The 27,442-nt window shown below is 38.5% G+C and overlaps 2 protein-coding genes across 8 annotated transcripts in view; one reads left to right on the forward strand and one right to left on the reverse strand.

Moving 5' to 3' along the window:
• LOC106877655 (uncharacterized) overlaps positions 1-16,129 on the forward strand; it is a 135,052-nt gene extending 118,923 nt beyond the window's left edge. For 3 of the 4 annotated variants that reach the window (XM_052970874.2, XM_089358030.1, XM_089358029.1), the window contains exons 2-8: positions 7,847-8,007; positions 8,688-8,956; positions 12,131-12,192; positions 12,567-12,634; positions 14,347-14,474; positions 15,451-15,523; positions 15,902-16,129. In XM_052970874.2, the coding sequence (XP_052826834.2) occupies positions 7,847-8,007; positions 8,688-8,956; positions 12,131-12,192; positions 12,567-12,634; positions 14,347-14,474; positions 15,451-15,523; positions 15,902-16,007 (867 nt within the window). In that variant the 3' untranslated portion in view covers positions 16,008-16,129. The remainder of the gene's footprint in view (positions 1-7,846; positions 8,008-8,687; positions 8,957-12,130; positions 12,193-12,566; positions 12,635-14,346; positions 14,475-15,450; positions 15,524-15,901) is intronic. The other variant, XM_052970875.2, reaches the window with a different exon arrangement.
• A 2,515-nt stretch (positions 16,130-18,644) lies between these two features.
• The window catches only part of LOC106877653 (uncharacterized), a 34,533-nt gene continuing 25,735 nt past the window's right edge, over positions 18,645-27,442 (reverse strand). For all 4 annotated transcript variants that reach the window (XM_089358034.1, XM_089358033.1, XM_089358031.1 and 1 more), the window contains exons 13-18: positions 26,617-26,759; positions 24,595-24,798; positions 23,376-23,455; positions 21,849-21,927; positions 20,117-20,212; positions 18,645-18,978 (exon numbers count right to left, since the gene is read on the reverse strand). In XM_089358034.1, coding sequence (XP_089214160.1) covers positions 18,913-18,978; positions 20,117-20,212; positions 21,849-21,927; positions 23,376-23,455; positions 24,595-24,798; positions 26,617-26,759 — 668 coding nt within the window. In that variant the 3' untranslated portion in view covers positions 18,645-18,912. The remainder of the gene's footprint in view (positions 18,979-20,116; positions 20,213-21,848; positions 21,928-23,375; positions 23,456-24,594; positions 24,799-26,616; positions 26,760-27,442) is intronic.

The raw sequence follows: 27,442 nt of genomic DNA on the forward strand, positions 1-27,442 counted from the left end.
ATCAGTTAAATCGATTACAATCGTACTAGCAATCTCTTAATGTGTGCCGCGTACGCAGGCACACACACACACACACACACACACACACACACACACACGAGCGGTAATAACCTAGTCTTGTATTAGCAAAGATTTAGCTACTATTAAATGCTTCGTATTACCGTACTCTTTGTATTAAGTGCCATTTTTCTCATCTATGTAACTAATAACGTGCATTCAGTTTTATATTTTGTGTGTATTTGTATTCATAACTCGGTATAATCTAAATTGGAATTAATAAAGAATATCTGTAATTTGTGTGTGTGTGCATAGATTGTGCAATGTTTTTGGTGTTCAGAGCAGTCTTGTGCAAGTTCTTTGAAAACATACGGCACTGAATGCAAGTGGTGAGTCTGCTTTTTTTCTTTCCTAGTGTTTGTACTCTTTATTTACATCTTGTCTTGTGCCCCCTATCACCACAAAACCGTATGAAACGAGAAAAACATTAAACCGCAAAGACTGTTTAACACACACACGCATATATGAAATAACCTGTTTTATTGACAGAAAGGGACATAAACGTAAATTACACCGGTTGTTCCACCATCTTCACATACATACATACACACAAACGTTTTCCCGTCTACCAAATTCCACTCATAAGGTATTTATTGGTTGAATCGAGGCTTTGTGGAAGGCACTTGACCAAGGTGTCGCACAGTGGGAGTCGCGTAACTGTGAAGCGAACTTCTCAACTGCACAGCTATGTCTGCAGTTGTCACACACGCATACGTTTTTGCAACCTCACACACACTGGATAAACAGAGTAGTTTATTTGAAAGTGTAAAATCTGTATATACAGGTTTAAGTAGGGCTAAAAGAGAAGGATGGAAGTTATTGGTGGGGTAGGTGAATTTAGGATGTGTTGAATTAATCGTGTCAAGTTTGTGGGGTGGGACGACGAAAATATCGATAGAAAGGCGGGGAATGTTCTAACGATTATAATAAAAAATATATATACTTAAAAACAGTTGCTGGAAATATACTGTTCTCCGTGGTTTTTGCTATAGTAATGTTGTACCAATGTTAATTTTTACCGTTTTAGTAGTATATAACGTTGTATTGTAAATTTATTATTGAATCACTTAAAACAACAGCGAGTATCCTATTCCAGTATGTTTGGTTATAATGTAAAAAAATATATATAACAGTTTTCATTGGGATATCACCATGAATTTAAATAGATGTTGCATTTTATATTATATATTTATATGCGAGTAAAAAGACGTTTGTAATTATTGCAAATGATTGTTTGGAATTAAAGAAAGTATATAATAAATTTAACGCTTAACGTGAAAGACAATTGAGGGCATTTGTATAGAAAAGGATTGAATTGTATGGTTTATAAGATAAGGTAAAGTGAACTTATCGTTACTTGATTAATTGCGGGGTAAGGTATATAAATAGACTGAGACGCGGAAATTAAGTGGGTCTATGTTAGAAATTTATTTACTGATAAAATTTTGTTTTGTCTGGGGTAAAAAAAAAAAGGTTCAAATAAATATTTAGGTCGCTGCCGCTGGCTATGATATTTTTTACGATAAAATCTTAAGTACACAAAAATACAAGTGGAAATGTTTTCAAAAAAAGAAAAGTGTTCTCTAGAAATATTGGTTTTCAATTTTGACGCAAGGCCAGCAATTTAGTGGGAAGCGGGTGAGTCGATTGCGTCGACCCCACTGCTCAGCTAGTTCTTATTATATTCGACTCTGGAAGGCAATGTCGACGTCGGCGGAATTTGAACTCAGATCGTAATGACGAACGAAATGCCGCCAAGCGTTTTCCCGGTGTGCTAACGATTCTGCCAGCTCGGTAGAAATATTAGAACAATAATTTTAGTGATATTATCGTATGTTTCCAATATGTTTTGTATGGAAGTGCAAAGGTATATTAAAAATTTTGTATGTTCTTTTTCTAGTAATGTTAAAACTTATCATTATTATTTGTAGATATATCGTGTTATCTAATTGATTTGTTCAAATTTTCTTGCTGTGTGTGTATTTGGCAAAATATTACCTCTTTAAACAGATAAATGGTTTCAAATAGTTCAATATTCTAAAAAAAATTCTTTGCATGATAAAACTAATTTTGATTGGTGATAAGTGGTTGGAAATTGGGAAACAGAATTTCAGTTGATTCTGAGGTGCAAGGCCGACAGTAATTTTTATTGGTTTTGAAGGAAACGGTATTTTATATCGAACTAGGTGTTTGGCGATTTTAAAAATATTTTTGATTCCACCGCGACATATCTATTTGTTTGTTTATCTTCTGAATTCTAAAAAAAAATTGATAGCTTTAAATGAATTGATTCACGATGTAAATTTAGAATTAATGTTGACAGTAACACAATAGACCAGTTCCCTGGCTTTGCAATTGTCTTATAGAAAGCAATTATTGGTGTGTTTGGGTTTGGAAGGCAGTTTTCAATTTATACATTGATAATATTCGTGCATAATTCTGTGAGTTCTAACATTTTGGTTGAAAAGCTTAAGGTATTTGCCATTAGGGATGAAATGCTTATGGGGTAGTTTGGAAAAAAAAGTTTAGCTACGAATGTTGGTACTTGTGAATTTTGGGCGGATTATACCAAAATATCGGTATTTGTTTCACGTTTGAAAGGCATCGAAGCTGTATTTATTGTATTTCACTTTTCTATGTATCTGCTTCGGCTACATTGTTCATTATAATAATTGGCTGAATTATTGAAGATTTCATTCCTGGAGAATAAATTTTTTTTAAATCCCTCTTGACTATAAAATTCTTAATTCTTTGAGCGGTTAGGGTTATGAAGTCATCGTAGTTTTTCGTTTACTTATTTCATGTAGTTCATATTGAGAGCTTTTGTGGTTAAAGGAAACGCCTGGGGAAAATAACTCTTTTGTAATTGAAACACCTAAAACTTAGAAGAAATAATGAAATGTTCATATGAAATCCATTAGGAGTTTGTGGATTAAAATTGCAGATAAAGTATTTGGGTCACCTCCGTTTTCGAATATGGAAAATCTACTTACTCGTTGCTTTCAGCCCATAGTTGCTCTAGACACACACACACTCTCTCTCTCTCCCTCCCACTCATTATATATATATATATATATATATATATATATATATATATAGTTATTATTATTTATTGTGTGTGTATGCATTGAAAGCTGAAGCTTGCTCACTCGTTATTTCCAAATGATTGCCCATTTTCTATATATTTTATCTTTAACTTGTTTCACTCATTAGACTGCGGCCATGTTGGGGCACCGCCCTGAAGAATTTTAGTCGAACGAATCAACCCCAGGATTTATTTTCTTGAAGTCTGATACTGATTCTATTGATGTCTTTTGCTGAACTGCCAAGTTACAGGGACGCAAACACACTACCACCGGTTGTCAAGCGGTGATTGGGGACAGGCTTCGACTGACCTTTTTCGGTTTCCCAAATCCACTCACAAGGCTCGTGGCTATAGTAGAAGACACTTGCATAAGGTACCACCCACTGGGACTGAACCCGGAATCATGTGGTTGGGAAACAAACCTCTTACAACACAGTCGCGCCTGCGCCTATGTATCCCATCTAATTCCTTAACTTGTTCCTGGGTCTCTTCTTTGTGGTGGGGAGACCTCACACTCGACACATTAAATACGCTGCCTGTCTAACACTTAATAAGCAATCTGGTTAAACTGGTGTTAGTTACTATTGATAAAGATTTATATACAATGAGTTCGTGTGTCGTGGGAGAGAAGGGCTAGGTTGCTTTTTTAAGAAAATATTTTAGTAACACGGAGAAACGTTTTAGAAATAAATTGAAAAATCGAAACGGAATCGGCGAAAAGTACTTAATTCGTGCTTATATACTGTTGTGTAACTGCTATAAGAGCGTATATATGTTGATTTTTTTTTTTCTCTTTTGTATTTCAATAGCCTGCTACAATAGAAAATAACAAAAGGTTTTTCAACCGTCACTATCCATTCAATATGTATTTATGCACATCCATACATTTTGTATTGAACTTTTTCGGTTTATTGTTTTATGTAAAGATGTTACTTGTTATAGTGATATATCTACATTTTGTTCATATATTTTGGACAATGTGTTGACTGGATGATCATAGTTTGTGTCATTTGTGTAAATAAAGCAAGTAAAACTGTGAGTAGATGTTCTTGTAGCAGTATATACGGTTACATGGCAGCGTATCAACAAAATCTAAGTACATTTCGTCCTTTCCGCTTCGGATTTTCATTTCACTGCTGAATGATTTCGACAGGTTACTAATAATTATAGGGCTGTCTTTTTGTCTGAGGTAGCTGACTCCCCACCAGCTGCTTTAAGTAAGGTGGCAAGGGTTCGATCTTGATGATCATATTTCCAAAATACTATGTTGATGACATTTTGTCCCAGATGATAACTAGATTCGTGAACAGTCAGTTTATATATATTTTTTTTTCTCCAAGTGACTACTTCTCTCAAATGTACGTCTGTCGTATGTGATGGACGTTGAGTTGAAAGTCTCTCACGCACTCACTCACACACACACCTTATTCACTGCGGTCCACGTATATTGTAGTAATTGTATGTGCACCACACAACAACAGTGATGCTCGCGCGCGCACATTCTCTCTCTTTCTCTCTCTCTCTCTCACACACACACCTACACACACAATGCGGTTCCCACATCAGTATTGTTCATAGTTAAATTAATGTTAGACAGAAGGTTGTGATGTGCACACAACAATAAGTAGAATTATATGACTACGGCATAACGGTGGCTCGGCTAAGTTAAATTACATACGGGCACAGACGAAAATATCAGGCATTTAATATATACATTAATTAATATTTAATGTATCAATAATATATAAGAAATCAATAGTTTTATTTTTCATTAATTAGAAAGACAGTTTTTTTTTTTTTTTAAAGTTTATAGTAGCTAAAAGACTCTAGTTAGTCAAATAAATTTCTAAATTGGTGTCCGTTTAAGGAGAATTGGCATTCACATGTTCCGAAGGTTGTTTTATTTCATTTTATTTATTTTTATCTTCTTGAAATCTCAGAATTTCTTGCCTATAGAGTATAATTACGATTCCGTACATACACGAGATCAAGAAATATTTGTGAGAAAAAATAAGTCATATTTAACTGGTACTTTATTTTACGGATTGCAGGACAAGAAGTTAAACTTGACCACGACAGATTTGAACTCGGAACGCAAGAGTCGGAAGGTGTTTTTATCCAACTCTATGCTTATCCATGGTGTTTAACAATCTTTTTCTACTATCGACATAAGTCCTGGAATTTTAGGGGAAGGAGTGTCAGTTAGTTGAAAAGTAAAGTCGACCTAGGCGGGATTTGAACCCGGAAGAAATGTCGCTCAGAATTTTGGCCGATTCTGCCATCTCGCCTCCCTCGGAGTGTTGAACTGTTTTAATGAGAAAAATGATCGGCGTTATTTATTTACTATTTTTTTTATTATTGTGGGTTTGAATTTAAATTTATTTTTTGACTTACATTGTGTTAACCCGTACTTATATAAACCAGTGTCTTAGCTTATAAACCGGTTTTTTTAGGGTTCCAGGTCAGCTCTAATTGAGCAGGTCTTGTAATCCAAGCACCTTCGCCTCGTCTACATTCCCGCTGTGTAATGTCTCATTCCAATTTTTAGACGGTGAAGCAGGAGGGGAGAATTAAAGGAATTTGTTTTTGTTTTTTGTGGCTGGGCAAGCGACTGCATACTCATAGACTCGTGTTTGCCACTTGGTTAAGGATTGACCCTTTGTCTCCCGCGTGACAAGCGGGAGAACTTACCACCAAACCATTTCTGAATGCTTGTGTATATCTTTTGTCGTGCACTTGCTAATGTCATCTAAGGACCAGCTATTTTGCATTCCTTGTATTTTTGGCAGCGTTCATTGTTTCCCACATTCGGAACAGGTCTCTTTTTGGTGGGGATGGGGGATATCTTCCCTACCTGCCTTCCCTTCTGGTTAAACAATAGAGGGGGGGAAGCATCTTTTAACGGTTTATGTACAGCCACATTTTCTATGTTCATTTCTTTTTAAGACGGCAAAGTGTCGTTTGAGGAGATTTGGCTGTTGTTTCTAGCAAGTCGAGTGAGTGACCACATAATTTGTACTGGTTTGGAATCTCCCTTAACCGATCGTTTAATATAGTTTTAATCAACTAGATTTCACTTATCATTTTCATGAATTTAGTATTAGTGTGTGTGTGTGTTAAATTCGTATTATTTTAACGTAATAGCAACTGTGTATTTACTGTTGGTATGATTCATTACTGACAGTAAAGTCAAACTAGGTTTCGCCTGACGGTTTGTTCAACCATTTCAGTAAATAGTTAAGCGAAAGTCCCAGTCGACTTGTTTTCTCTCTCTCTCTCCACCACCCCTCCTCCACACATTATATATTAACATTTATTACTCATGCTGTCGATTTGATCGATTATATTCCGGTAAATGTGTACCATTGTGGGGCTAACGGCAAAGTTGCTAGTGTAACGCATGAAATACCGAGCTTCTGTTTAATTATTTTCTACGTTCAAACCCCATCAGAGTTGTTTAAAAAAAAAACGAGAATGCATAGGGTCGATTAAATTCATTCTAACCCTCCCCTCTTCAAAATATGTGGCCTTGTGATAGTATTAGAAATGAATTATTATAAGGCACTGAATGCCAGTTGAGCATTGGGATCGATGTCATCGATTTATTTCCCCTCCCCCGAAACTGCTGGCCTTGTGTCAAAATTTGAAACCAATATTGTTATAATAAATGCCTTGCTTCAGTGTAAACAGCTTGCGAACGTTAACTGCAAATGAGACGTTTACAGTCTGGCAATAATAACCCTTGTCACGAAACAATTATACCTCTCTTTCTCTCACACACACACACACACACACACACACACACACACACTCTTGCATATCGTTGCTATTATGCAAAAGTGTCGCAAGTCCAAAACGTTGCTTTTTCAGAAAACGAAACAATAGTTTCACCATTCCATTCATTTTTACATTAGCAACAGTTTCAGCCTAACAATAATGATACTTTGTTGGGTGCATAAAATCGTAACTCCATGCATGTAGGATATTTTCCAGTCAGAAATATTTTTGCAAAACTATCGTATATACTATCACTATACTTTTGAAAAATGCTAAACCTTTGTACTACACTTTGACAATTTTCATCTGAAGCAGCTGGAGATACGATAGTTTGACCAAAAGAACCGGCTATTGCAAGCAAAATTAAATATTGAATAAAAAAAAAAACGCATTTGGCCAAATGTGGACATACAACAGTTTAACATAATAGCAACTGTATATATATATGTGTGTGTATACACACACACGCCTTTATTTACGAATTTAGCTTATAATTTTCTTCGCTAATTTTATTATACTTTGGCAGAAAGTTAGTTGAGATTCTTTTTTTTTTTTTTATAAAGCCTTCTCTATCTCTGTCATCTCTTCTTCCGATCTCTCTCTCTTCTATCGACGGCATTGTGAAGTTAATAATCATTAAAACTGTAAGCAGAATTAATAAGAGCCGTGAATCATTTGAGCGATGACAGATCCATCATATTGCAGTGTTTAGTTATCTCCCTTTACTTTCTGAGTTTTTAAATCCCGCCGAAGTTGAACTTCGCCTTTCAAGACTTCAATCTCGTTAAAGTAAAGTACCAGAATATCCATATTATCAATCGTTCCTTTTTTGTGCCCGCTCCCCAAACTATCTGGCCCTGTCCCTATATTAGAAAATATATACATATTTTTTTTATTTTTAAATTGTTATTTTTCTTTGTTTTGCAGTTAAAATGCCGCATAGATCGCATGGAGCGCCGTTTGTCTATTCTGAAGCAGAAAGACGAGCCAATGAACTCCTCCTATCATATGTCAAAGACCCAGGCTAGCAATGAAAGCACCGGTGACAGGGGCAGTAAGAAGATTGCCTTTCTAAAACGTAGAGAAAGGTAAGCAGTTTTCCTTCTTCCTACTCTTCCCTCATTGTCTCATTTCCCCCCCCCCCCCCTCCCTATATTTAATTCCCCTATAGAAGCCAAGAGTGAGCATGGGCTGAAGAAAGGAGCCACTACCATTGCTGGTAATAGAGGTCTTTTCTTTCGGCATCAAAGACAGGTTGTAGGATGCTTGTGTTGCAATTGTGATGCAGAGTGGTAGTGAGACATGAGAAGACTGGAAAGACATGGAGTGAGTATGCTCTGTTGGATGTGCAATGGAAGTGTGCATAAATGACATATGTGCTGAGAGAAAGACTGGATAGAAGAGGAATCGGGTGTAATTGCAAGAAGGAAGTCTGTGCTGATATAGACTTAGTCAAACCATCCAACCCATGCCAGCATGGAACATGGACGTTAAAGGATACTACTTATTTATAGTTGTGTAATAACAAAATTATGAATAATTCACTTTTCCAAGACACTCAAATATTAGATTGAAATTTTTGTTTTTTTAAATCTGATTCCTCCCCCCCCTTTTTTTTTAGAACCTACAGTGCCCTGTAGATTTTTGAAAAAACATTGGTCTAGTCTGTTTAGTTCCTCCTTCAGAAAGGTTATTTGCTTCTTCTGACTCTGTATATTGCCCAACATTTTGTCTTCAACTTTGTTCATTATCTGCCTCTAACTTACAGAAAATTTGGAGTTGATGCCCAGAACGTTCAAAAGAAAGTGATATCAGAATCCACAAGGCCCAAATCACATTCGGTAACGAAAAACAAGCTCTCTTGCCACAACAATAACTCTGTGTCGAAATGTACGGAGCTGTCGGAAAATGGGGAGCTGATTTTACGAACTGACAATTTATATTATGTCTCTTACTATGAACCACCTCCTCCCACAGAACGAGTGCTAGTTAACTCACGACACACCAACGATGAAATATGTCTTGATGGTACAAAAGGTAAGCTGTACGGTAGCTTGGCTTGTGGCTGCCAAAGACTTGCATCTTTTTTCTTTTTTCACTTTGTTTACTTGATGTTTTATTTACCATACTTAATGGTATGTAAGATACACTTTCTTCCATAAAAAATGCTTCAAAAATAAAATTACTTTGGTTCTATATACAAAATGGCTTTCATTATTACATGCTTTCATGCACTAAAAATCCTTTTTTTTTCTCACCTGAATATGCACTGCTGAAATTGGGGTGCATCATTTATGCCTTTAAATACATCCACATCTATATGTGTGAGTAGCAGAAAGATCTGGAGATTCTTTGTGCATGAGCGAGAGAGGTTGAGTTTGTTTATTGTTCAGTTTTGTTGGTTGACATTATTGCAAGAGATACAATAGTAACTTTGCTGAATGGTGTTGAGTGGAGATGAGCTTTGGAATTTGACAGTGATGGTAGAAAGTAATTATGGTAGAGGTGCAACAAACAATGTAGATTTTTTTTTTCACATCGTTTTTCTTGTTAGCTTCAGTGGTACAATTTACTTACTGCAGTGTAATGATTGTATTTTTTCTTTTAGAGCTGATTAGCTGCTCTACCTTGTGCTAACCCAGTCAAACTTGCACTAGGATTGGTGTTCATTTTCTTAACAGCACAAGGATGTTAGTAGAAAGAGAGTTATGTGCCTTGTCTGGGAACATAACAATGATAAAATATGGCACTGGTGTTTTAAACTCTTGTAAATAGCTTTTATTTGCTATCAGTGGAGTGTTTCCAAGCAAAGACAGTGTTTATCGGTGGTATCTGAACACTTCTATAAAATTGCTCAAATTATAATACTGTTGGCTGTTTAAGCCTTTCTGTTGCTACCATTGCAATGTAAAGGGAGGTTGTAATACTTTCTGTGAAACCATAGACAAGTTGAACCATGTTTTAATGCACTCTGCTTTCCATTCTGTAAAATAGTCAGAAAATTATAATCCATTGATATTATTAACAGATAAAAACCTAAGGAACATTTTTAATTACATATGTAGTTGAGTGTTTTTTTTTGTTTTTTTTTTGTACTACTAACTACAAAAACTACCAATATCTCAAAGGTATGACTGATGTATCTACATGTGTGTGTGTGTCAATGGTTTTATCTCTATATTTTGTCAATGCTTCATTTTACACTACAAGTTATTTTAGTCACGAATATCTAAAATGTATTGTGTGATATATTTGTTGTGAATGTAATTTATATTATAGTTAGAAGTACAGAATATGTTCATCCAAATGACATTGTCTTCACATTTTCCTATGTATGTGTAATTGTGTTTTTGTACATTTTGCACTCAGAATTTGACTGGAGAATGTTTTTGATATATATATGATGTTGTTATTATAATAAATAATAGCTGAAATTATGTCACCTTGTCCCTTTGTGTATATGAGTGGACATATTTTTCCTCACATATGTGATCAGTATTTCTCTACTGGAGCCACTAATGTATGAACGACGTATTGTTATGTACCTGTATGTGTATGTTTTAACTGATTTTGTTTCGTTTAGAACTTGTAACCCCAGCCATTGTCTGTATGAGTTGACTACTGAATATCCCGATAACTTGCAAAATAATAGAAAAACTTTGTATTTGTTTTTCACTTAGTGACTGACGAATGAGAAATTGCTTATGTCAATCAATGAAACATTCCTAACAGGATCACTTTAAACCTCTAATTAATGTATTCAAATTGATTGACGATGCAATCGGCTGCGTAATGGAACAAGGGAGATAACCCTGTGTTTCAGTTGATACATCACACGTTTTTGGTAGACGTGAATTTAGGCATCTTAGCCTTTCTCCTAATAATTATTTGTGTGTGTAAGATACATGTAGGTTATAGTGGATCGATGCATATGAAGGCAGAACAATTTTGTTTGTTCTATGTGAGGTATTTAAACTCAGTTAAACTAGGCTCCTGTAGCAGCTACCTTTTTATGCTTGCATGGGTCATATGGAATTTGTTGAGGCAGATTTTTTTCTACGGCCAGATGCTCTTCCTGTTGCCAACCCTCATCTGTTTCCAAGCAATGTAATGTTATTCATGGAATCTTGGAAGTGAAGGACACCACTTACATGATGGTGCAGATCATTGTCACATGATATCAAAGTAACATGGAATGGCTGTGTGGTAATAAGCTTGCTTACCAACCACATGATTCTGGGTTCAATCGCACTGCGTGGCACCTTGGGCAAGTGTCTTCTACTGTAGCCTCAGGCCAACCAAAGCCTTGTGAGTGGATTTGGTAGACAGAAACTGATAGAAGCTTGTCATATATATATGTGTGTGTGTGTGTGTTTGTTCCCCCCAACATAGCTTGACAACTGATGTTGGTATGTTTACGTCCCCATAACTTAGCAGTTCGGCAAACGAGACTGATAGAACAAGTACTAGGCTTTGCTCAACTAAAGGCAGTGCTCCAGCAAGGCTGCAGTCAAATGACTGAAACAAGTAAAAGAATAAAAGTGTATATGTACTTATATATATATATATATATATATATATATATAGTGGGCTTCTTTCAGTTTCCATCTACCTGACCCATTCATCATGCTTAGGTCTGTCTGAGGCTATAGTGGGAAACATTTGCCCACGGTGGGACTGAACCTGAAGCCATGTGATTGGAAAGCAAACTTCTTGCCACACCTGCACCGATGTGTGTGTGGGGTCGCTTTACGTGTGCTTTCCATGCTGGCATGTGTTAGATGGATTGCTGCAGTGCAAGTCGGTTCTTATTCTGTCCTCTTAGACATTTCTGCATGCCCTTTCAGCCAGCAACTGCTTTACAGGTGCATTTTATCATAGCAGTGGCACTGGGGAGCTTGTCGTGTGCCATTGCCTTGTATCCGGTAAGGGTAAACATTCACTCAACACAAGAAGTGGATGAGGGAGCAAGAATATGATGGCAGAGAGAGAAAGGGTGATAGTAACAGGAGGAACGACAGTAAGAGTGAGATATCTGTGACTGTGTTGAAATCTCTGAGGCAATACATCAATACATGTGAGATTTAAGGAGATATAATATATATGATGATGCTGACGATGTCTGTGTGTCCCTTTTGTTGTTAATATTACTAATGTTGATGTCTGTTTGTGGAAGCTGTAATCTAAACTTCTCGTACTTGTTTCTTTTAGTAGAAATTCCACATTGGCGGTTACGGACTGTTGCCAATTGTTACACTTTAGAGGGTACAGAAGTAAGTCTTTTTCTTTCTTTCTTTCTTTCTCTCTCTCGCCCTCCCCAAAATCCTGCTAGGGGTAAACGAACTATATGTGGGGTAGATGTAGCAGTGAAATAAGGATGTACCAGTCATCTGCTGGTGTCCGTTCAGTCAGCTGTTCTTGTACTCATGTGATAAAATCATGATTCATTATTGATCCCATTAAGACCATTTCCTGTTTATAACAAGCTTTTTGCTTTGATCCCAGCGTAGTCACCCTCGATAAGGTTTCCTCATTCTCAGCTCACCTACACCCAACCCCTTGCTGTTTTACTCCATTACATAACCACCTACCATTGGATCACGTGAGACTAGTTTGTAACCAAGGCCCTGTTGTTTTCTATTTACAGAATTTAGAAGATGAAGTGTTTACTAAGCGCCACCAAAAGCCTGAACATGAAGAGAAACGGAGAAAACGGTAAACAGATCTTTTTTAATGGAGCTTTGTATTGTTTTTGTTGTTTAGCTTCATGCCAGCTCTGAGCAAGCAGAACTACAATCACAGATGCAGCCATCCCATCTTTTTTTTTTGTTAAATATACTGTGTCTAGAACTGCTGATTTGATTGCATATAAGATACACTTTTTTATTTCCCTCCCCAATAAAATGTCTCAAGAAACTTACTCTGAATCCTACATGTTTAATTGGGCCTAAAAACTTTCTTTCTGAATATGCACTGCTGAAATTGGGGTCTGTCTAATATGCCTGTGCATCTTTTATGTCATCAATGACGGTATGTTAGTCAAAGTATCTCTTGGAATGAGACTGAGAAAACTTGAAATGAACCTGCAATAATTATAAAGCTACAGTTGCTTACAGGCAGTCAGAGACAAACTGCAGGCCATTTGCTCTCCACAAGACTTTCTGAATGGCGCACCTAATGGAAAGTTACCTGGAATTCTTTTAGTAGTGCAGTACCACTTCATTATGAGCCATGTCTGATGTGGTCTGTTTCTGAAAAAATGGTTGCCCATGCATGCATGTCTCACCTCTCCAAACCCCCAGGGTTTATTCAAGTGAAAAACATGGGCCTAAACAGCCATGTCATCAAAAACTTTCCTGTCAGGACACAAACAACTGAGACAGATACGGTAAGGCATTTCACTGCCTACCACCTTCAGTTGGTCCTTTTTTTTTTTATTTACCTTAGGAGGTTAAGATCTTGCTGTGTAGCCATGTGGTTTCCCACTGTGCAGAACCATAGACAAGGGTCCTTTTCTACTATTGACAGCCCAATTTTTATTTACTAAAAGCTGAGTAAATAAACTATCACACTCGTGAGACATTGTCATAACTGATCAGCAGATTTTTGGAATAAGAAGAACAAAGAATTTGGTGCTGGTTTCCTTCTGTGGAATTATTTATCCAAAGCAGTCAATTTTTTGCTCTCCAATTCTGCTATATTTTTCTTGGTACTTTTCTCCCTATTCTAAAAGTCCATTGATCATCTATTACACCTACAACTGTGATAGTTTATTTACTAATTCCTTCAGTAAATAAAAAAAATTGAATAATAGAGCACCTGGAGAACTGTTTTCTACTCTATACGTGTGTGTGTGTGCAGTTGTTGACCTAGTATGGCTTTGCTTGTCATTGTCTGAGCAAAGCAGTGACATGATGTTTACATTCCTTGTTGTCGTTGTGACCAATTGCTCTGCTCCTAAGACATTTGGAGTAAAAGAAAAAAATCTCTTATTTGAAAACAAGTGTTGGTTTGATAACAGGAAGGGATCCAGCTGTAGAATGTTGCATTGACTCCCCCCCCCCCCACGCCCATCTAATGTGTCCCCACATTTTTCAGGTGGTACAAGATAGTTTGTTTCTCTCTGCATATATTAAATGTGAGACTTAAAGAAATGTATGCTGGGCACAAGCGTGGCTAAACAAATTCCAAACCATGTGGTCTTGGGTTCAGTCCCCACTATGTGCCTTCTGCTATGGCCCTGGGCTAACCAAACTTTCAGAAGTGGGTTTGATAGATGGAAGCTGAAAGAAGTCCACTGTATTAGTATTGAAACATTTGTTTTGCAAACAGATGCCCTTCCTGTTGCTAACCCTCACCTGTTTTCCAAGTAATGCTAGTTTCAATTCCATGTTTATCTACATGTTGTATCTCTTTGTGTGTCACAGGTGGGACCTTCAACGGATGCGAGAACAGAAAATGTATGAAAAATTACGAGAGAAAGAGAAACCAGATTCAAAAGACTCCAAAGATGGCGACAATTTCTTAACATCTTTTTATCCTTCATTGGAAGACAGTAAGTTGTCATCTTCTTCTTTCTGTCTTTGCTTCTTCCTTCAGCTTCCAGATTTCGTTGATGTGATTGTTAATTTTTGAAATCCCATTGTAAAGTAGGTGTGAGAGGCTGGATCTGGACCAGATATAGTTGGTTTAAATGCTAAAGGATTTTTGTTACCATATTTCTGTTGAGATCTGCTGCCTTCGTTTCAATTAACTTTGAAAATAAAGAATTTAGTTGGAAGCTTTTCATTTAGATGACTTTTAAACAAGAAATCTATATCATAGAAGGGGCAGTCTTGGGTGGGTTGGCATCAAAAGGGTTAAAGCTGGAATCAGGCATGTGGCATGAAGTGTTTACTTAAATGTGCAGTTGTCTCCCCTAAGAATTACTGTTTCAGCTAAACCACTCATGCATTAAAATGCCAGCAATACTGTATATTTCCTCATTCTTGGGTTGACCAAAGCCTTGTGCATGGATATGGTAGCCAGAAACTGAAAGAAGGCAGCGAGCTGGCAGAGTTGTTAGCACGCTGGGCGAAATGCTTAGCGGTATTTCGTCTGCCGTTACATTCTGAGTTCAAATTCCACCGAAGTCGACTTTGCCTTTCATCCTTTCGGGGTCAATAAATTAAGTACCAGTTACGCACTGGGGTCAACTTAATCCCTTTGTCTCTCCTTGTTTAGCCCCTTGTGGGCAATAAAGAAATAAGAAACTGAAAGAAGCTTGTTATATATATATGCATGTGTGTCTCTGTTTGCCCCTCACTGCTGATTGACAACAGGTATTGTCCCCTATAACATAGCAATTCAACTAAGAGAATCAGTCCCAGGCTTCAAAACAAAAAATATCAAATCCCGGGGTCGATACCTTCAGCTAAAATTCCTACAAGGCAGCACCCCCACCTTGGCTGCTCTCCAATGATTGAAACAAGCCAAATATTATTGTTAAATGTTGAATTGTATGCCTGACATTAATGTCTTTCTCTTTCTAGTCACACATTTAGAGATTGCAGACAAAGTACCAGTAACTGCCTTCGGTCAACCGATTCCTTACATAAAGCCTTCGTAAGTAACTTCGCCTTTTTCTTTTTGGTGGTGGATTTTCTCTTTTGTTATCTTCATTTCTGTGTGTGTATGAGCTCATATTTTCTTGTTTACATGTCTTCTTGTGTTGATTGTAAACAATAGCACAGGCATGGCTGTGTGGTAAGAAGTTTGCCTCCCAACCACATGGTTCCAAGTTTGGTCTTACTGTGTGGAACCTTGGGCAAGTGTCTTCTGTAGCCTCAGGCCAACCAAAGCCTTGTTGTGAGTGGGTAAACGGAAACTGAAAGAAGCCCGTCGTATGTGTGTGTCTGTCCCCCATTACCACTACGTCTATTCTTGATTTAAATAAAACCTTGTCCATTGTTATTCATGGTTTTTGTCTTTCTTTCTTTGCAGTGACTTTGAATTGCCATGGGAACTGGGAGAGTGGCCCAGCTCGTCTAGTTCGAATGCGGACGATAACAACAGGCAGCTGAAACAGCGACGGATGAAACGCAAGTGATTCCTGTCTTGCGAGCGCACACACTCACTCACTCACACACACACACACACAAATACAAGTGTGTGTATATACACACACACACACACACGTATCACATACAATTACTAACTGTGCATATGCACCCATACTGATAATATACAATAGAACTCCTTTTCTTCCCCCTTCCCACATCTACATCTCTCCCTTCCCACCATTTAATCATGTGTATGTGACATGCATTCATTTACCACAACTACAAGGCAAAAAACTGACAAAAAATACTGTGTGTGTGTGTGTGTGTAAATATATATATATATATATATTTACATATTTGTATATATATATATGTATAAATAAATTTGTGTATATATTTGCATATATGTATATATAATTATAAATGTGTATATAATTATATATATATATAATGTATGTATATATAGTGAAGACTACAGAAAAAAAAAAACATCCATCCTGACTATATTTTTAAGTAGAAAAAAAAAATTGAAATAAAGATGCAATGATTTGAAAATGAAAAATATGTTTAAAAAAACCCAAACTATCACCACTGTTAATTACTGAATTGAAAAGGAGTATTAAACAATTTTTAAAAAATAGTTCAAAGGCTAGCATGTGTGTGTGTGTGTAAGTGTGAATGTATGCCAACTGTTATCTTTTTTCATATCTTTTCCACTCTGTTTGTTATGTATCTGCTGTTATTCTTCTTTAAAGGAAATCTCTATCTCTCAGGTTTTAAGTTTTCCTCCACTGCTAATATAACATGGAAACTAGAGAAGGGAAGGTTTCCTCTTTCTAATCTCTCTCTTTAGCTCATATGTATAGTACGCGTGGAGTGTATTTGACAGCATAGAATATACATGTATCAGAGCCAAAATTGCTGTATGGGGTCCAACTTTACACATAGGACCCAGGGTTATTATATGTCACCAAATACTGTAGAGTTTTGCATTCACACTTGTGAGAATGTGGTTTCGATTCCCAGACTGGTGGTGTTCTTGAGCAAAACACTTCATTTCATGTTGCTCCAGTCCACTTGGCTGTAAAGAGATAACCTTGACAGACTTACCTTCTAATCTGGGAATGTTGGCCTGCTTGCCCAGCCAACAGGGTGGCATCATTTGTGACCAGCAACATATAACATTTTATAGTCTGGTCAATAATATATGTGTGTGTGTGTGTGTATATATATACCACCATAATATTGTATCAAGCTATGGCTTGTGAGAACTGTTGTTCTCAGTCACATCTTTGCAAGGCAGCCATGGGGCATGTGTCATTAACCAACTCTTTACTCCTCCACCAGTGTTCAGCAAAGCAGATTACTCTTTCTCAACTGGTGTTTGATTCCTGAGGCACCTTCTTCATCATCATTTAACATCTGTTTTTCATGCTGGAATGGCTCAGGCTTCATGTCCATTTTGGCACAGTCTCTGCCGTTGGATGCTCTTCCTACAGCCAACCACTTTACAAGTGATATCTCAACTGGTGAGTTAAAACTTGGTGGTATCAGACACAGTTCATTGGTATTTCGTATACAGCAGTGATTCTTCTGAGTGGAATTTATTTCTAGTTACACATTGTGACTGTCTGGTTAAGAAGTTTGCTTCCCAACCATCTGGTGCTGTCTTCTATTCTCCCTCACAGTTGAAGGGTTTTGCAAGTGACAGCGTGGCCACACACTAGTGTCAGTACACTATAAAGTAGTTGGCATTAGGAAACTGTGCCGAAGCAGGCACAGTCCTCTGGCTTGGTGTTTGTCAACATAGAAAAGGGGACATTAGATTATGTGCTAAGTGAACATAAATATACAAACAGGCTTCCATACAGTTTCCCTTTACCAAGGTGCCACAGAGCCCTAAACCATCTGCTTACAAAGTAAACGTCCATTTCCACACAGCCATGTCTACACATAGACATTGGTTTTGAGGGGAAAATCCTAAAAGAAAAGAATGCTTGGAGTAATGAGTCAAACAGCAAAGGTTTTGGGTGTTCCTCTGTTGTTTCTGCCTCCCTCCAATTTATGATGAAGATTAGAACTCTACAAATAGCTTTTACAATTGTTCCAGTCATTAGACTGGCCATGCTGGGGCATCGCCTTGAATTTTTAGTTAAACAAATCAACCCTCAGTACTTTTTTTTAAAGCTGAGTTATGGGGGGATGTAAACAAAGCAACACCAGTTATCATGGTGGTAGGGGACAAACACATAGGTATATATATGACCAGCTTTTTTGCTGTTTCTGTCCACCAAATCCATTTGCAGGCCTTGGGTTGGCATGAGGCTATATAGTAGAAGACACCCAAGGTGCCATGCCATGAGACTGAACCCAGCAGCATCTAACTGGAAAGGAAGTTTGATGCCACACAGTCACGCCTGTGCGTCTGGAGACCAGGATGGATCGATACAATAATACACTCTATAAACATTTGTTATTCAACCACGCAAACTGAGAGAAGCAGGAGAATAAACGTGGCTATCCTTCTCCTCCCCATTGCACCTATTTACAAATACCTGAACTGAGTCAGAAAGGGATGATTCAGTAACAGTAAGACAATTGACAAGACTGGCAGGGGGGGGGGAAAAAAAAAAATGAAGGTTGGGGACAGAAATGATTGAGAAAAAAAAGTAACAAACTTTTAATTCAGGTTTTTTTTTTTTTGTCTTTCTTTGCAAAATATGAAGGGAAGAAGGTGAGCGTGTTGTGATGTATATTACAATATAATGCAGTGCCATTTATGGCGTTGCCAAAGAGGTAAGAATTATATAGTTATGTTACAGAATAGAGAAAAATTGTTGATGATGGTAATGATGATGATGATGGTAATGACACTTGGTAAAGCTTTAGATTTTTACAGCTTTGACAACAAATACAAGAGCAAAAACAATTTCATTTTGATTGTCCTAGAGTTTAAGTGAGTAACTTCTTCTTTAGAATTTCATACACCATCAGTCTCCGGAAGGTTGGCATGTCAGCCTAGAATGAAAGAAAAAGAGAGATCATCATCGGGTTTCTCGGGCAAATTTGCTGTGCTTGAGAAGACCTATTGAGTCGAGTCAAGTAAAAATCACTGTCATATAGCATAGTGGTTAAGAGCCCAGGCTACTAACCCCAAGATTCCGAGTTCGATTCCAAGCAGTGACCTGAATAATAATAACAACATCGAAAAATACCTTAGGAATGAGAACTCAGATTCGAAGTTTCCCCAAGACACCTGATGAAGGCTGGAGGGTATATCAGGTGAAACGGTGTGTTAACAACAAACAAGATGAGGACAAATATCCGTCAAATATAAATAATTTATTTTAGGTCTTTCAAAGTTTCCAAATTCTTAATAACATACACAATGGTGGAAAAATCATTATCATCATCATTGTTGTTGTTATTTAACATCCGCTTTCCATGTTTTGAGGACTGGCAAGCTGGGAGGCTGCACCAGGCTCCAACAGCTGGATGCCCTTCCTGATGCTAACCACTCCTACAGTGTAGTGGGTACAGAGGCTAGTCAGGTAGCACTGGCCATGCTCGAATGTTGCTTTTTATGTGCCACTGGTATCAGTCAGATGCGAATGGCGACTTTTACATGCCACCGGCACTGGCATCGACCATGCTCAAATGATGCCATCTCATGTACCTCTGGCACAAGTGCTAGTCAGGTGGCATTGACATCAACCATGCTCAAATGGTGCTTTTTATGTGCCACCAGCACATAAATATTAGTTTAAAAACCCCTTCGATGGAAACAAAAGGAAAATCAAAGCCAGCCCAGGGGTAGCTTTCAGTTTTTCTCCATCCAGGTAATTTTTTTTCTCAATTTACAGCTTCATCTACCTTTGAGTTCCACCATTAACAATTTATTTCATGTCCCTTAGAGTTTCTAAATCCTTACAGCATAATGATATAAATTAGAATGGTTTCAAATTCTTGCACAAGGCCAGCAATTTGAGAGGAGCAGATAAGCTGATTACATCAACCCCAGTATTTAACTGGTACTTATGTTATCAACTGCAAAAAAGATGAATGATATGGTCGACCTTGGCAGAATTTGAATACAAAGATGCTGCTATTCTGCCAGTTTGCCACCTTAATAAAGAAGAGCAACAATAATACTGACCTGTGTAAAGGTGATAGGAAGCTCTCGAGTAATGTAATCAGCGTATTTACAAGCGAACATGCCACAATCGCTACCATTCATCTGATGTGGAATGTTCTGGAAATAAAAGAAAGGAACGTAATGAACAATAATAATACTGACATGACATTTTAAGGAGAAAGAGCAATAATCAGATGAAAAGCTCCCGGGTGTGACTGATGCGTGTTTTATTAACACAGCTCCCACCGCCATCCTAAGATAAATAAAAGTGCAAAAGAGAGAGAGAGTTTGGGTGAGATTTGAACTAAGAATCTTTAGTCTCACTTCAAGATGGTCCCCACTGTCAGTTTGAAGCACCTTTTCATCATCGTCGTTTAACGTCCACTTTCCATGCTGGCATGGGTTGGACGATTTGACTGAGGACGGGTGAACCAGATGGCTGCACCAGGCTCCAATCTGATCAGGCAGATAACATGGTATATACAACTGAGGCTGTATTTAATTGAAATAGCCATCTGTATATCATATTTAATGTATATACACTGTCGACAGGCCAGTTACTGCAGTATTTGTCCAGTGATAACATCGCTTATGGATTTGCTGTTAAAAACACAAAAGATATGAGAGGGTGAGACGAAAATTTGTCCCAGTGAGAGCACCAGATGCATGTTGGCTTTTGAGGCCCTTTTAATGGTGCATACTCTCAGCCATTCACATGCTGGAACAAGGATTTTTTGCCTCCAATATAAGAAACAATGAATAAAGCATTCACTGCAGTTGCTGTCTGGCTGAGTAGAAACTTGGACTAGCAAGTGTGTGTATACATTGAGTATGATACGTAGCTGTCTTTTTACTGGTTTCAGTCATTAGACTATGGCCATACTGGAGCATAGTCTTGAAGAATTTTTAGTTGAATGGATCAACCCCCATGGCTTCTTTTTTTTAAGCCTGGTACTTACTGTATCAGTCTCTTTCGCCAAACTGCTAAGTTATGGGGATGTAAACTGATACCAGTTGTTTGTCAAGCAGTGGTGGGGAACAAATACAGACACAAAGACACATGCAGATATAGATATACATATACATATATATATATAATATAACCCATGCTAGCATGGAAAGCGGACGTTAAACGATGATGATGATATATGCATATGTGGGAACAGGACATCATGAAACGTGTACAACAAAAAAGTACGAAGCACGAGTACATGGAACATGAACTATTCTTTCGAACAACGAAAGACACAAATGGAAAACAAAACAACATAAAGAACGACCCTTCATCAGTTGTTGGCTGTTTTTCTTGTCTCATATTTCGAGCATTATATGTGTGTGTATGTATATGTACATACACACATAATTATATACATTCAAAGATGGTCAATGCCAGTGCCACCTGACTGGCTCCTGTGACAGTGGCATGCAAAAAGCACTCTCGGAGTGGTTGGCATTAGGAAGGGCATCCAGCTGTAGAAACATTGCCAGATCACATTGGAGCCTGATGCAGCCTCATGGCTTGCCAGTCCTCAGTCAAATCGTCCAACCCATGCCAGCCTGACAAGCAGATGTTAAACGATGATGACTGGGCTTCCTCACAGTTTCTATGTACCAAATTCATCCACTATGTACCACTCGCCCTGAGCCTGTAGAAGAAAACAACTTGCCCAAGAAGCCACAGCAGTGTAAAGAGATTGAACCTGAAACCAAAGCTATACATGTATCATACACGTAAGGAACCCCTAAAACTCACCTTCACAGTCATTGTTGTCCAACCGTTTAGATCAAAAGGTACATTCTTCTTGTCTAAACTTTCTTCACATAAATAATTTCTAGAAATAAAAAAAATAAATATAATTTATTCACAATTGAAGAAAAGATTAACTGTATTTAGTACCCAGGTAACCTACCATAATTGCAATTAATTCTGTGCATCTTAATACAATTATTATTAATTCTGGGTACCCTAACACAAATGTAATTTTGCTTACCTTAAACATTATTTAACATGGTATCCAGCCGTAGAATCCATGCTGATATAGACAGAAGGGCTCGGCAAAGTCTTCTAGTTTGCTAGCTCCTTGTCAAAATCTTGTAACCCATACCAGCATGGAAAATGGATGTTAAATAATGATGATTTTCCATGCTTGCATGAGTGAGACTGGATCTGTCGAGACAAATTTTCTATGGCCAGATGCCCTTCCTGTTGCCAATGCTTATCCGAGTAAAGCAATATTTCCCCATGACCAGACATGTTTTCATGGAAGACTGCAAACAAATGGCACCCGTGAAATCGTAGTCGTGGCTGTTGCTGATTTCATACAAATGATACTTGTGCCAGTCGCACACAAAAGCACCCATTACACTCTTGGAGTAATTGGCGTTAGGAAGTGCATCCAGACATAGAAACTATGGCAAATCAGACTGGAGCCTGGTGTAGATCTCAGTTTACCAGTTCCAGTCAAACCGTCCAACCCATGCCAGCATGGAAAGCAGACGCTAAATGATGATGAGGAAGGGACATCACTTGCATGACAGGGACACTTGTTTACAATTATCATGCGATGACAAAGCAAGGAGACAATGAAAAACATGCATGTAATGGGCTTCTTTTAGTTTCCATCTACCAAATCCACACACAAGGCTTTTGGTTGGCCTGGGGCTATAGTAGTCCCGAGGTGCATTTGTGCCACTGAACCCAAACCCATGTTGTCGGGAAGCAAACTTCTTAAACACATAGCCAAGCCTGTGCCTAACTCATCATCATTTAACGTCCATTGTCCATGCTGGCATGGGTTGGATGGTTTGACTGGGCAGGCACGCTGGAAGGCTGCACCAGGCTCCAATCTGATCTGGCAGAGTTTCTACAGCTGGATGCCCTTCTTAACGCTAACCACTCCGAGAGTGTAGTGGGTACTTTTACATGCCACCAGCATGAGTGCCATTTGCGTGACACTGGTACCTGTCATGACTACGATTTTGCTCAGCTTGATGAGTCTTCTTCTCAAGCATGACATAATGCCAGAGGTCTTGATCTTTGCCTCTGTGAGGCCCAACGCTCGAAAGGAATTCAGCCACTTTGTCTCCAAGAGACCCAACGCTTGAAAGGAATACCCAATGCTCATTTTAGAAATAAGGAAGACACATTGATTAGTTTATTCCTAGATACCCTGTTGCTGAAAACAAGTAGATGGTTCAGCCCTTCCCCTGTACACCCACACCTTCAGATAAAACCCCTGCCACACATGCAACATAACATAAGAAAAGGAGACAGACTTACTTAATCTTCTCTAGGCACTGAGTATTTTTGCCACCAATAGAATCATAGTAACAAATGGTTTTCTGGGAGAAGTTCACAACCTGAAACATTAATAGGTGTTTGTGGAGACAATTATTGATGTCAGGAAGACTGTCTTAACATTATTCACAGCTGAAAACAAGATAAATATCTACAACTGAACAGACATTACTAAAAGTAAACTAACATTCTCGTTCATTGGTGATATGATGAGCTGACATTAAGTATAGCTCACGCAACTGGCACCCGTGCCGGTGGCATATAAAAGCCAACATTACACTCTCGGAGTGGTTGGCATTAGGAAGGGCATCCAGCTGTAGAAAACCATGCCAAATCAGATTGGAGTCTGGTGCAGCCCCTCATCCCTGCTCAACAAACGTCAAATGATGACGATGACAATGATGGAAACCTAGGCATGGACAACAAACGTTAAATGATGATGATGATGATGGAAACCTAGGCAACTATTTGCAGCTAAAGAGAATGTAGGTGAAACTCAGCTTACATCAGAGCTGAATAAAATGGATCTCTGCTGGTTTCAATGGTGAGTACTCCATTGTCTGAGCAACTCAGCCACTCAGGTATCTATTTACAGACAATCATCATTTAATGTTTGTTTTCCGTTTTCTGGCATGGGTAAGATAGTTTGGCAAAATCTGGCAAACTGCAAAGCTACACTGAGCTCTGGGGTCAGTATGATTTCATCGACCTCCCCCCTCTCCAGTACTCAACTGGTACTTGTTTGACCGACCCCGAAAGGATGAAAGGCAAAGTGAGACCTCAGTGGAATGCAAAATTATTACCACACAGCCATACCTGCATCTGTTGCTAAAATGAACATAGAATGATGGTGGAGACGAAAGTCTAGAAACCCTTCTGGCCTAACAAAAAGGTTAAGTTCCTCAGAGGGAGCTGCTGAAGATATTCATCTTGAGTGAGGATGGAATACGAGAAGGTTTCGGCAGATTAAATTTTACAGAAAAATAGTGGAGGGGAAGCACAGTAGCCATAGATCTGTCCTAAACGAACAGACCAACGAGTAAAGGCATTCCAGTCTTGAGACGAATCCTTCCTTTTTTTTTTAAGATGGTAGCATGTTATCTGAGGGAGATTCATTTGGCTGTTATTTCTAGCAGGTCGAGCAATCGTGTAGATTGGAGACAAGTATTCAAAGGGAGGTAAGCGCGAGAAGAGTACTTACAGCAAGACACCAGTGCATCTCCAAGTGTATAGGTATGATCAGGTATTTGTGTGCAAAGATATCTACTTTTCTCGTCCACCGTCGTACACCTTCATATTTGCTGGATAAAAGTTTTGGGTAAAAGAATGTGTTGAATGCATAGACATTTGAGAAACCAGGTTCGTTACTGCGCTCCATCAGCATACACATATAGAAGTTGATGACCTGAACGAGAAGAAATGTCAGAGATTTAGAGGACAAGCGTACCAAATAACGCAAGGGAGTTAACTCCTTTCGTATACAAACCCATACACACAGAGACCTCTACAGTAACACCTTACATTCATTTAAAGTTACGTAAATAAATGTCCTGTTGGTTGCGATAAGTTTTCGGATGTTTAAGCAACGAAAATAGCTACTCATCGAGTTATGTGCCTGAGTATTCCAGATATCATTATTTAACATCCAATTTTCCATGCTTGCAGGAGTCAGGCAGAATTACTTGTAGCAGATTTTCCACAGCTGGATGCCTTTCCACTCGCCAATCCTCAAGCATTTCCAAGTTAATATTTCCCTATCGTCAGACATGTTTCTCATTGAAGACTGGAAACAACGTCGCTTGTATGATGGTGATGCTTATTTCACAACCGTCATGTGATGTCTAATCAAGGATTCACGCAAACACACACGACAGATTTCTGTTAGTTTCTACCCTGCCTACCAAATCCATTCACAAGGCTTTGGCTGCCCTGGAATTATAGAAGACACTTACCCAAGGTGGGATTGAACCTAAGACCAAATAGTTGGAAAGCAAGTTCCTTAACCACTCAGTCACACACTTAATATAATTCTCAATCAGACCCAGTGTGACTAGGTTGAACATTTGAATAAGAAACACTATCCACCCGACAGGCTACCGTGTACTTTCTATCTACCCAATCCACCCGACAGGCTACCATGCACTTTATATCTACCCAATCCACCCGACAGGCTACCGTGTACTTTCTATCTACCCAATCCACCCGACAGGCTACCGTGTACTTTCCATCCACCCAATAGGCTACCATGTACTTTCTATCTACCCAATCCACCCGACAGGCTACCATGTACTTTCTATCAACCCAATCCACCCGACAGGCTACCATGTACTTTCTATCTACCCAATCCACCCGACAGGCTACCATGTACTTTCTATCTACCCAATCCACCCGACAGGCTACCATGTACTTTCTATCTACCCAATCCACCCGACAGGCTACCATGTACTTTCTATCAACCCAATCCACCCGACAGGCTATCATGTACTTTCTATCTACCCAATCCACCCGACAGGCTACCATGTACTTTCCATCTACCCAATCCACCCGACAGGCTACCGTGTAGTTTCTATCTACCCAATCCATCGACAAGGCTTAGGTTGACCCAAAACTATGGCAAGAGACACATGCAGGAGTGTTAAGCAAGAGGATTGGACCTGAGACTTTGTGATAACCAACTGAACTGCTTAAACCATTCAGCGACATACATGATGCATATATATATATATATATATATATATATATATATATACACACACACACCAGATACAGGTGCACATACACACACACCACAACCCATGCTAGCATGGAAAGCGGACGTTAAACGATGATGATTATTTATATATATATATATATATATATATATATATATATATATAGAGAGAGAGAGAGAGAGAGAGAGAGAGATAAAGACAGAGAGAGAGAGAGAGACAGGTACACACACACATCATAGAAATACAAGTGCACACACACACAAACCATTTACACGGTACATATAGATGCTCACGCACACGCACATGCCCATATATCATGTCACACACAGACTCAAAAAACCCATGTCACTGTACACACATCATATCAACGACGCAGTCTACACTTGCATGGGGCCACATGTAAGAAGAACCCTACTGCCTCACTGAGCCAGTTCCAGACAATAAACAGATCAGTCGGTTCAGCATAAAGACACAAACAATCTAAACAGGGGTTTAGAACATGAAACCCTTACAGCATCATTGAGCCAGTTCAGACGTGAAAGAGTGGCCATGTCCTGTCGTTTCAGCTGGATGCGGAAAGCGTCGACCAAGACATCATCTGCAGGATATGGTCGCAGTGCAGCATCAATGTCACGCTGCATCAATTCATCAATCCCTGTAAAAGGAAAGTTAATCAAGTGTGAAGTTGTCGTGCATGGGTGTCTGTTTGCAAATGTCTTGCATCACTGGCATTGGTGCATGCAGTGATGCATTACACTTGCAACAAATAGATTTTAGCAAAAAGTAGAGAAAGTAAGGGCAGTTCTATATTTAAGAGATGAGGAATTATTTACATTTGACGGATATTTGTCCTCATCTTGTTTGTTGTTAACACAACATTTCGGCTGATATACCCTCCAGCCTTCATCAGGTGTCTTGGAGAAATTTCGAACCTGGGTTCTCATTCCTAAGGTATTTTTCGATGTTATTATTATTATTATTATTATTATTATTCAGGTCATGCCATATGCCCACAGGCATATGGCGTAGTGGTTAAGAGCAAGGGCTACTAACCTCAAGATTCCAAGTTCGATTCCAGGCAGTGACCTTAATAATAATAATAACATCGAAAAATACCTTAGGAATGAGAACCCAGGTTTGAAATTTCCCCAAGACACCTGATGAAGGCTGGAGGGTATATCAGCCGAAACATTGTGTTAACAACAAACAAGATGAGGACAAAATATCCGTCGAATGTAAATAATGTAAATAATGAAAGTAAGGGCAGTTTTGAATTTGCACAACTGAAGTTGCAGGTGGAAGTTTTGTGAGATGTGCAACATGGCAAGAACTGTGTTG

The sequence above is a fragment of the Octopus bimaculoides genome, chromosome 9 (assembly GCF_046866305.1).
Source record: "Octopus bimaculoides isolate indiv1 chromosome 9, ASM4686630v1, whole genome shotgun sequence".
Lineage (NCBI taxonomy): Eukaryota > Metazoa > Mollusca > Cephalopoda > Octopoda > Octopodidae > Octopus > Octopus bimaculoides.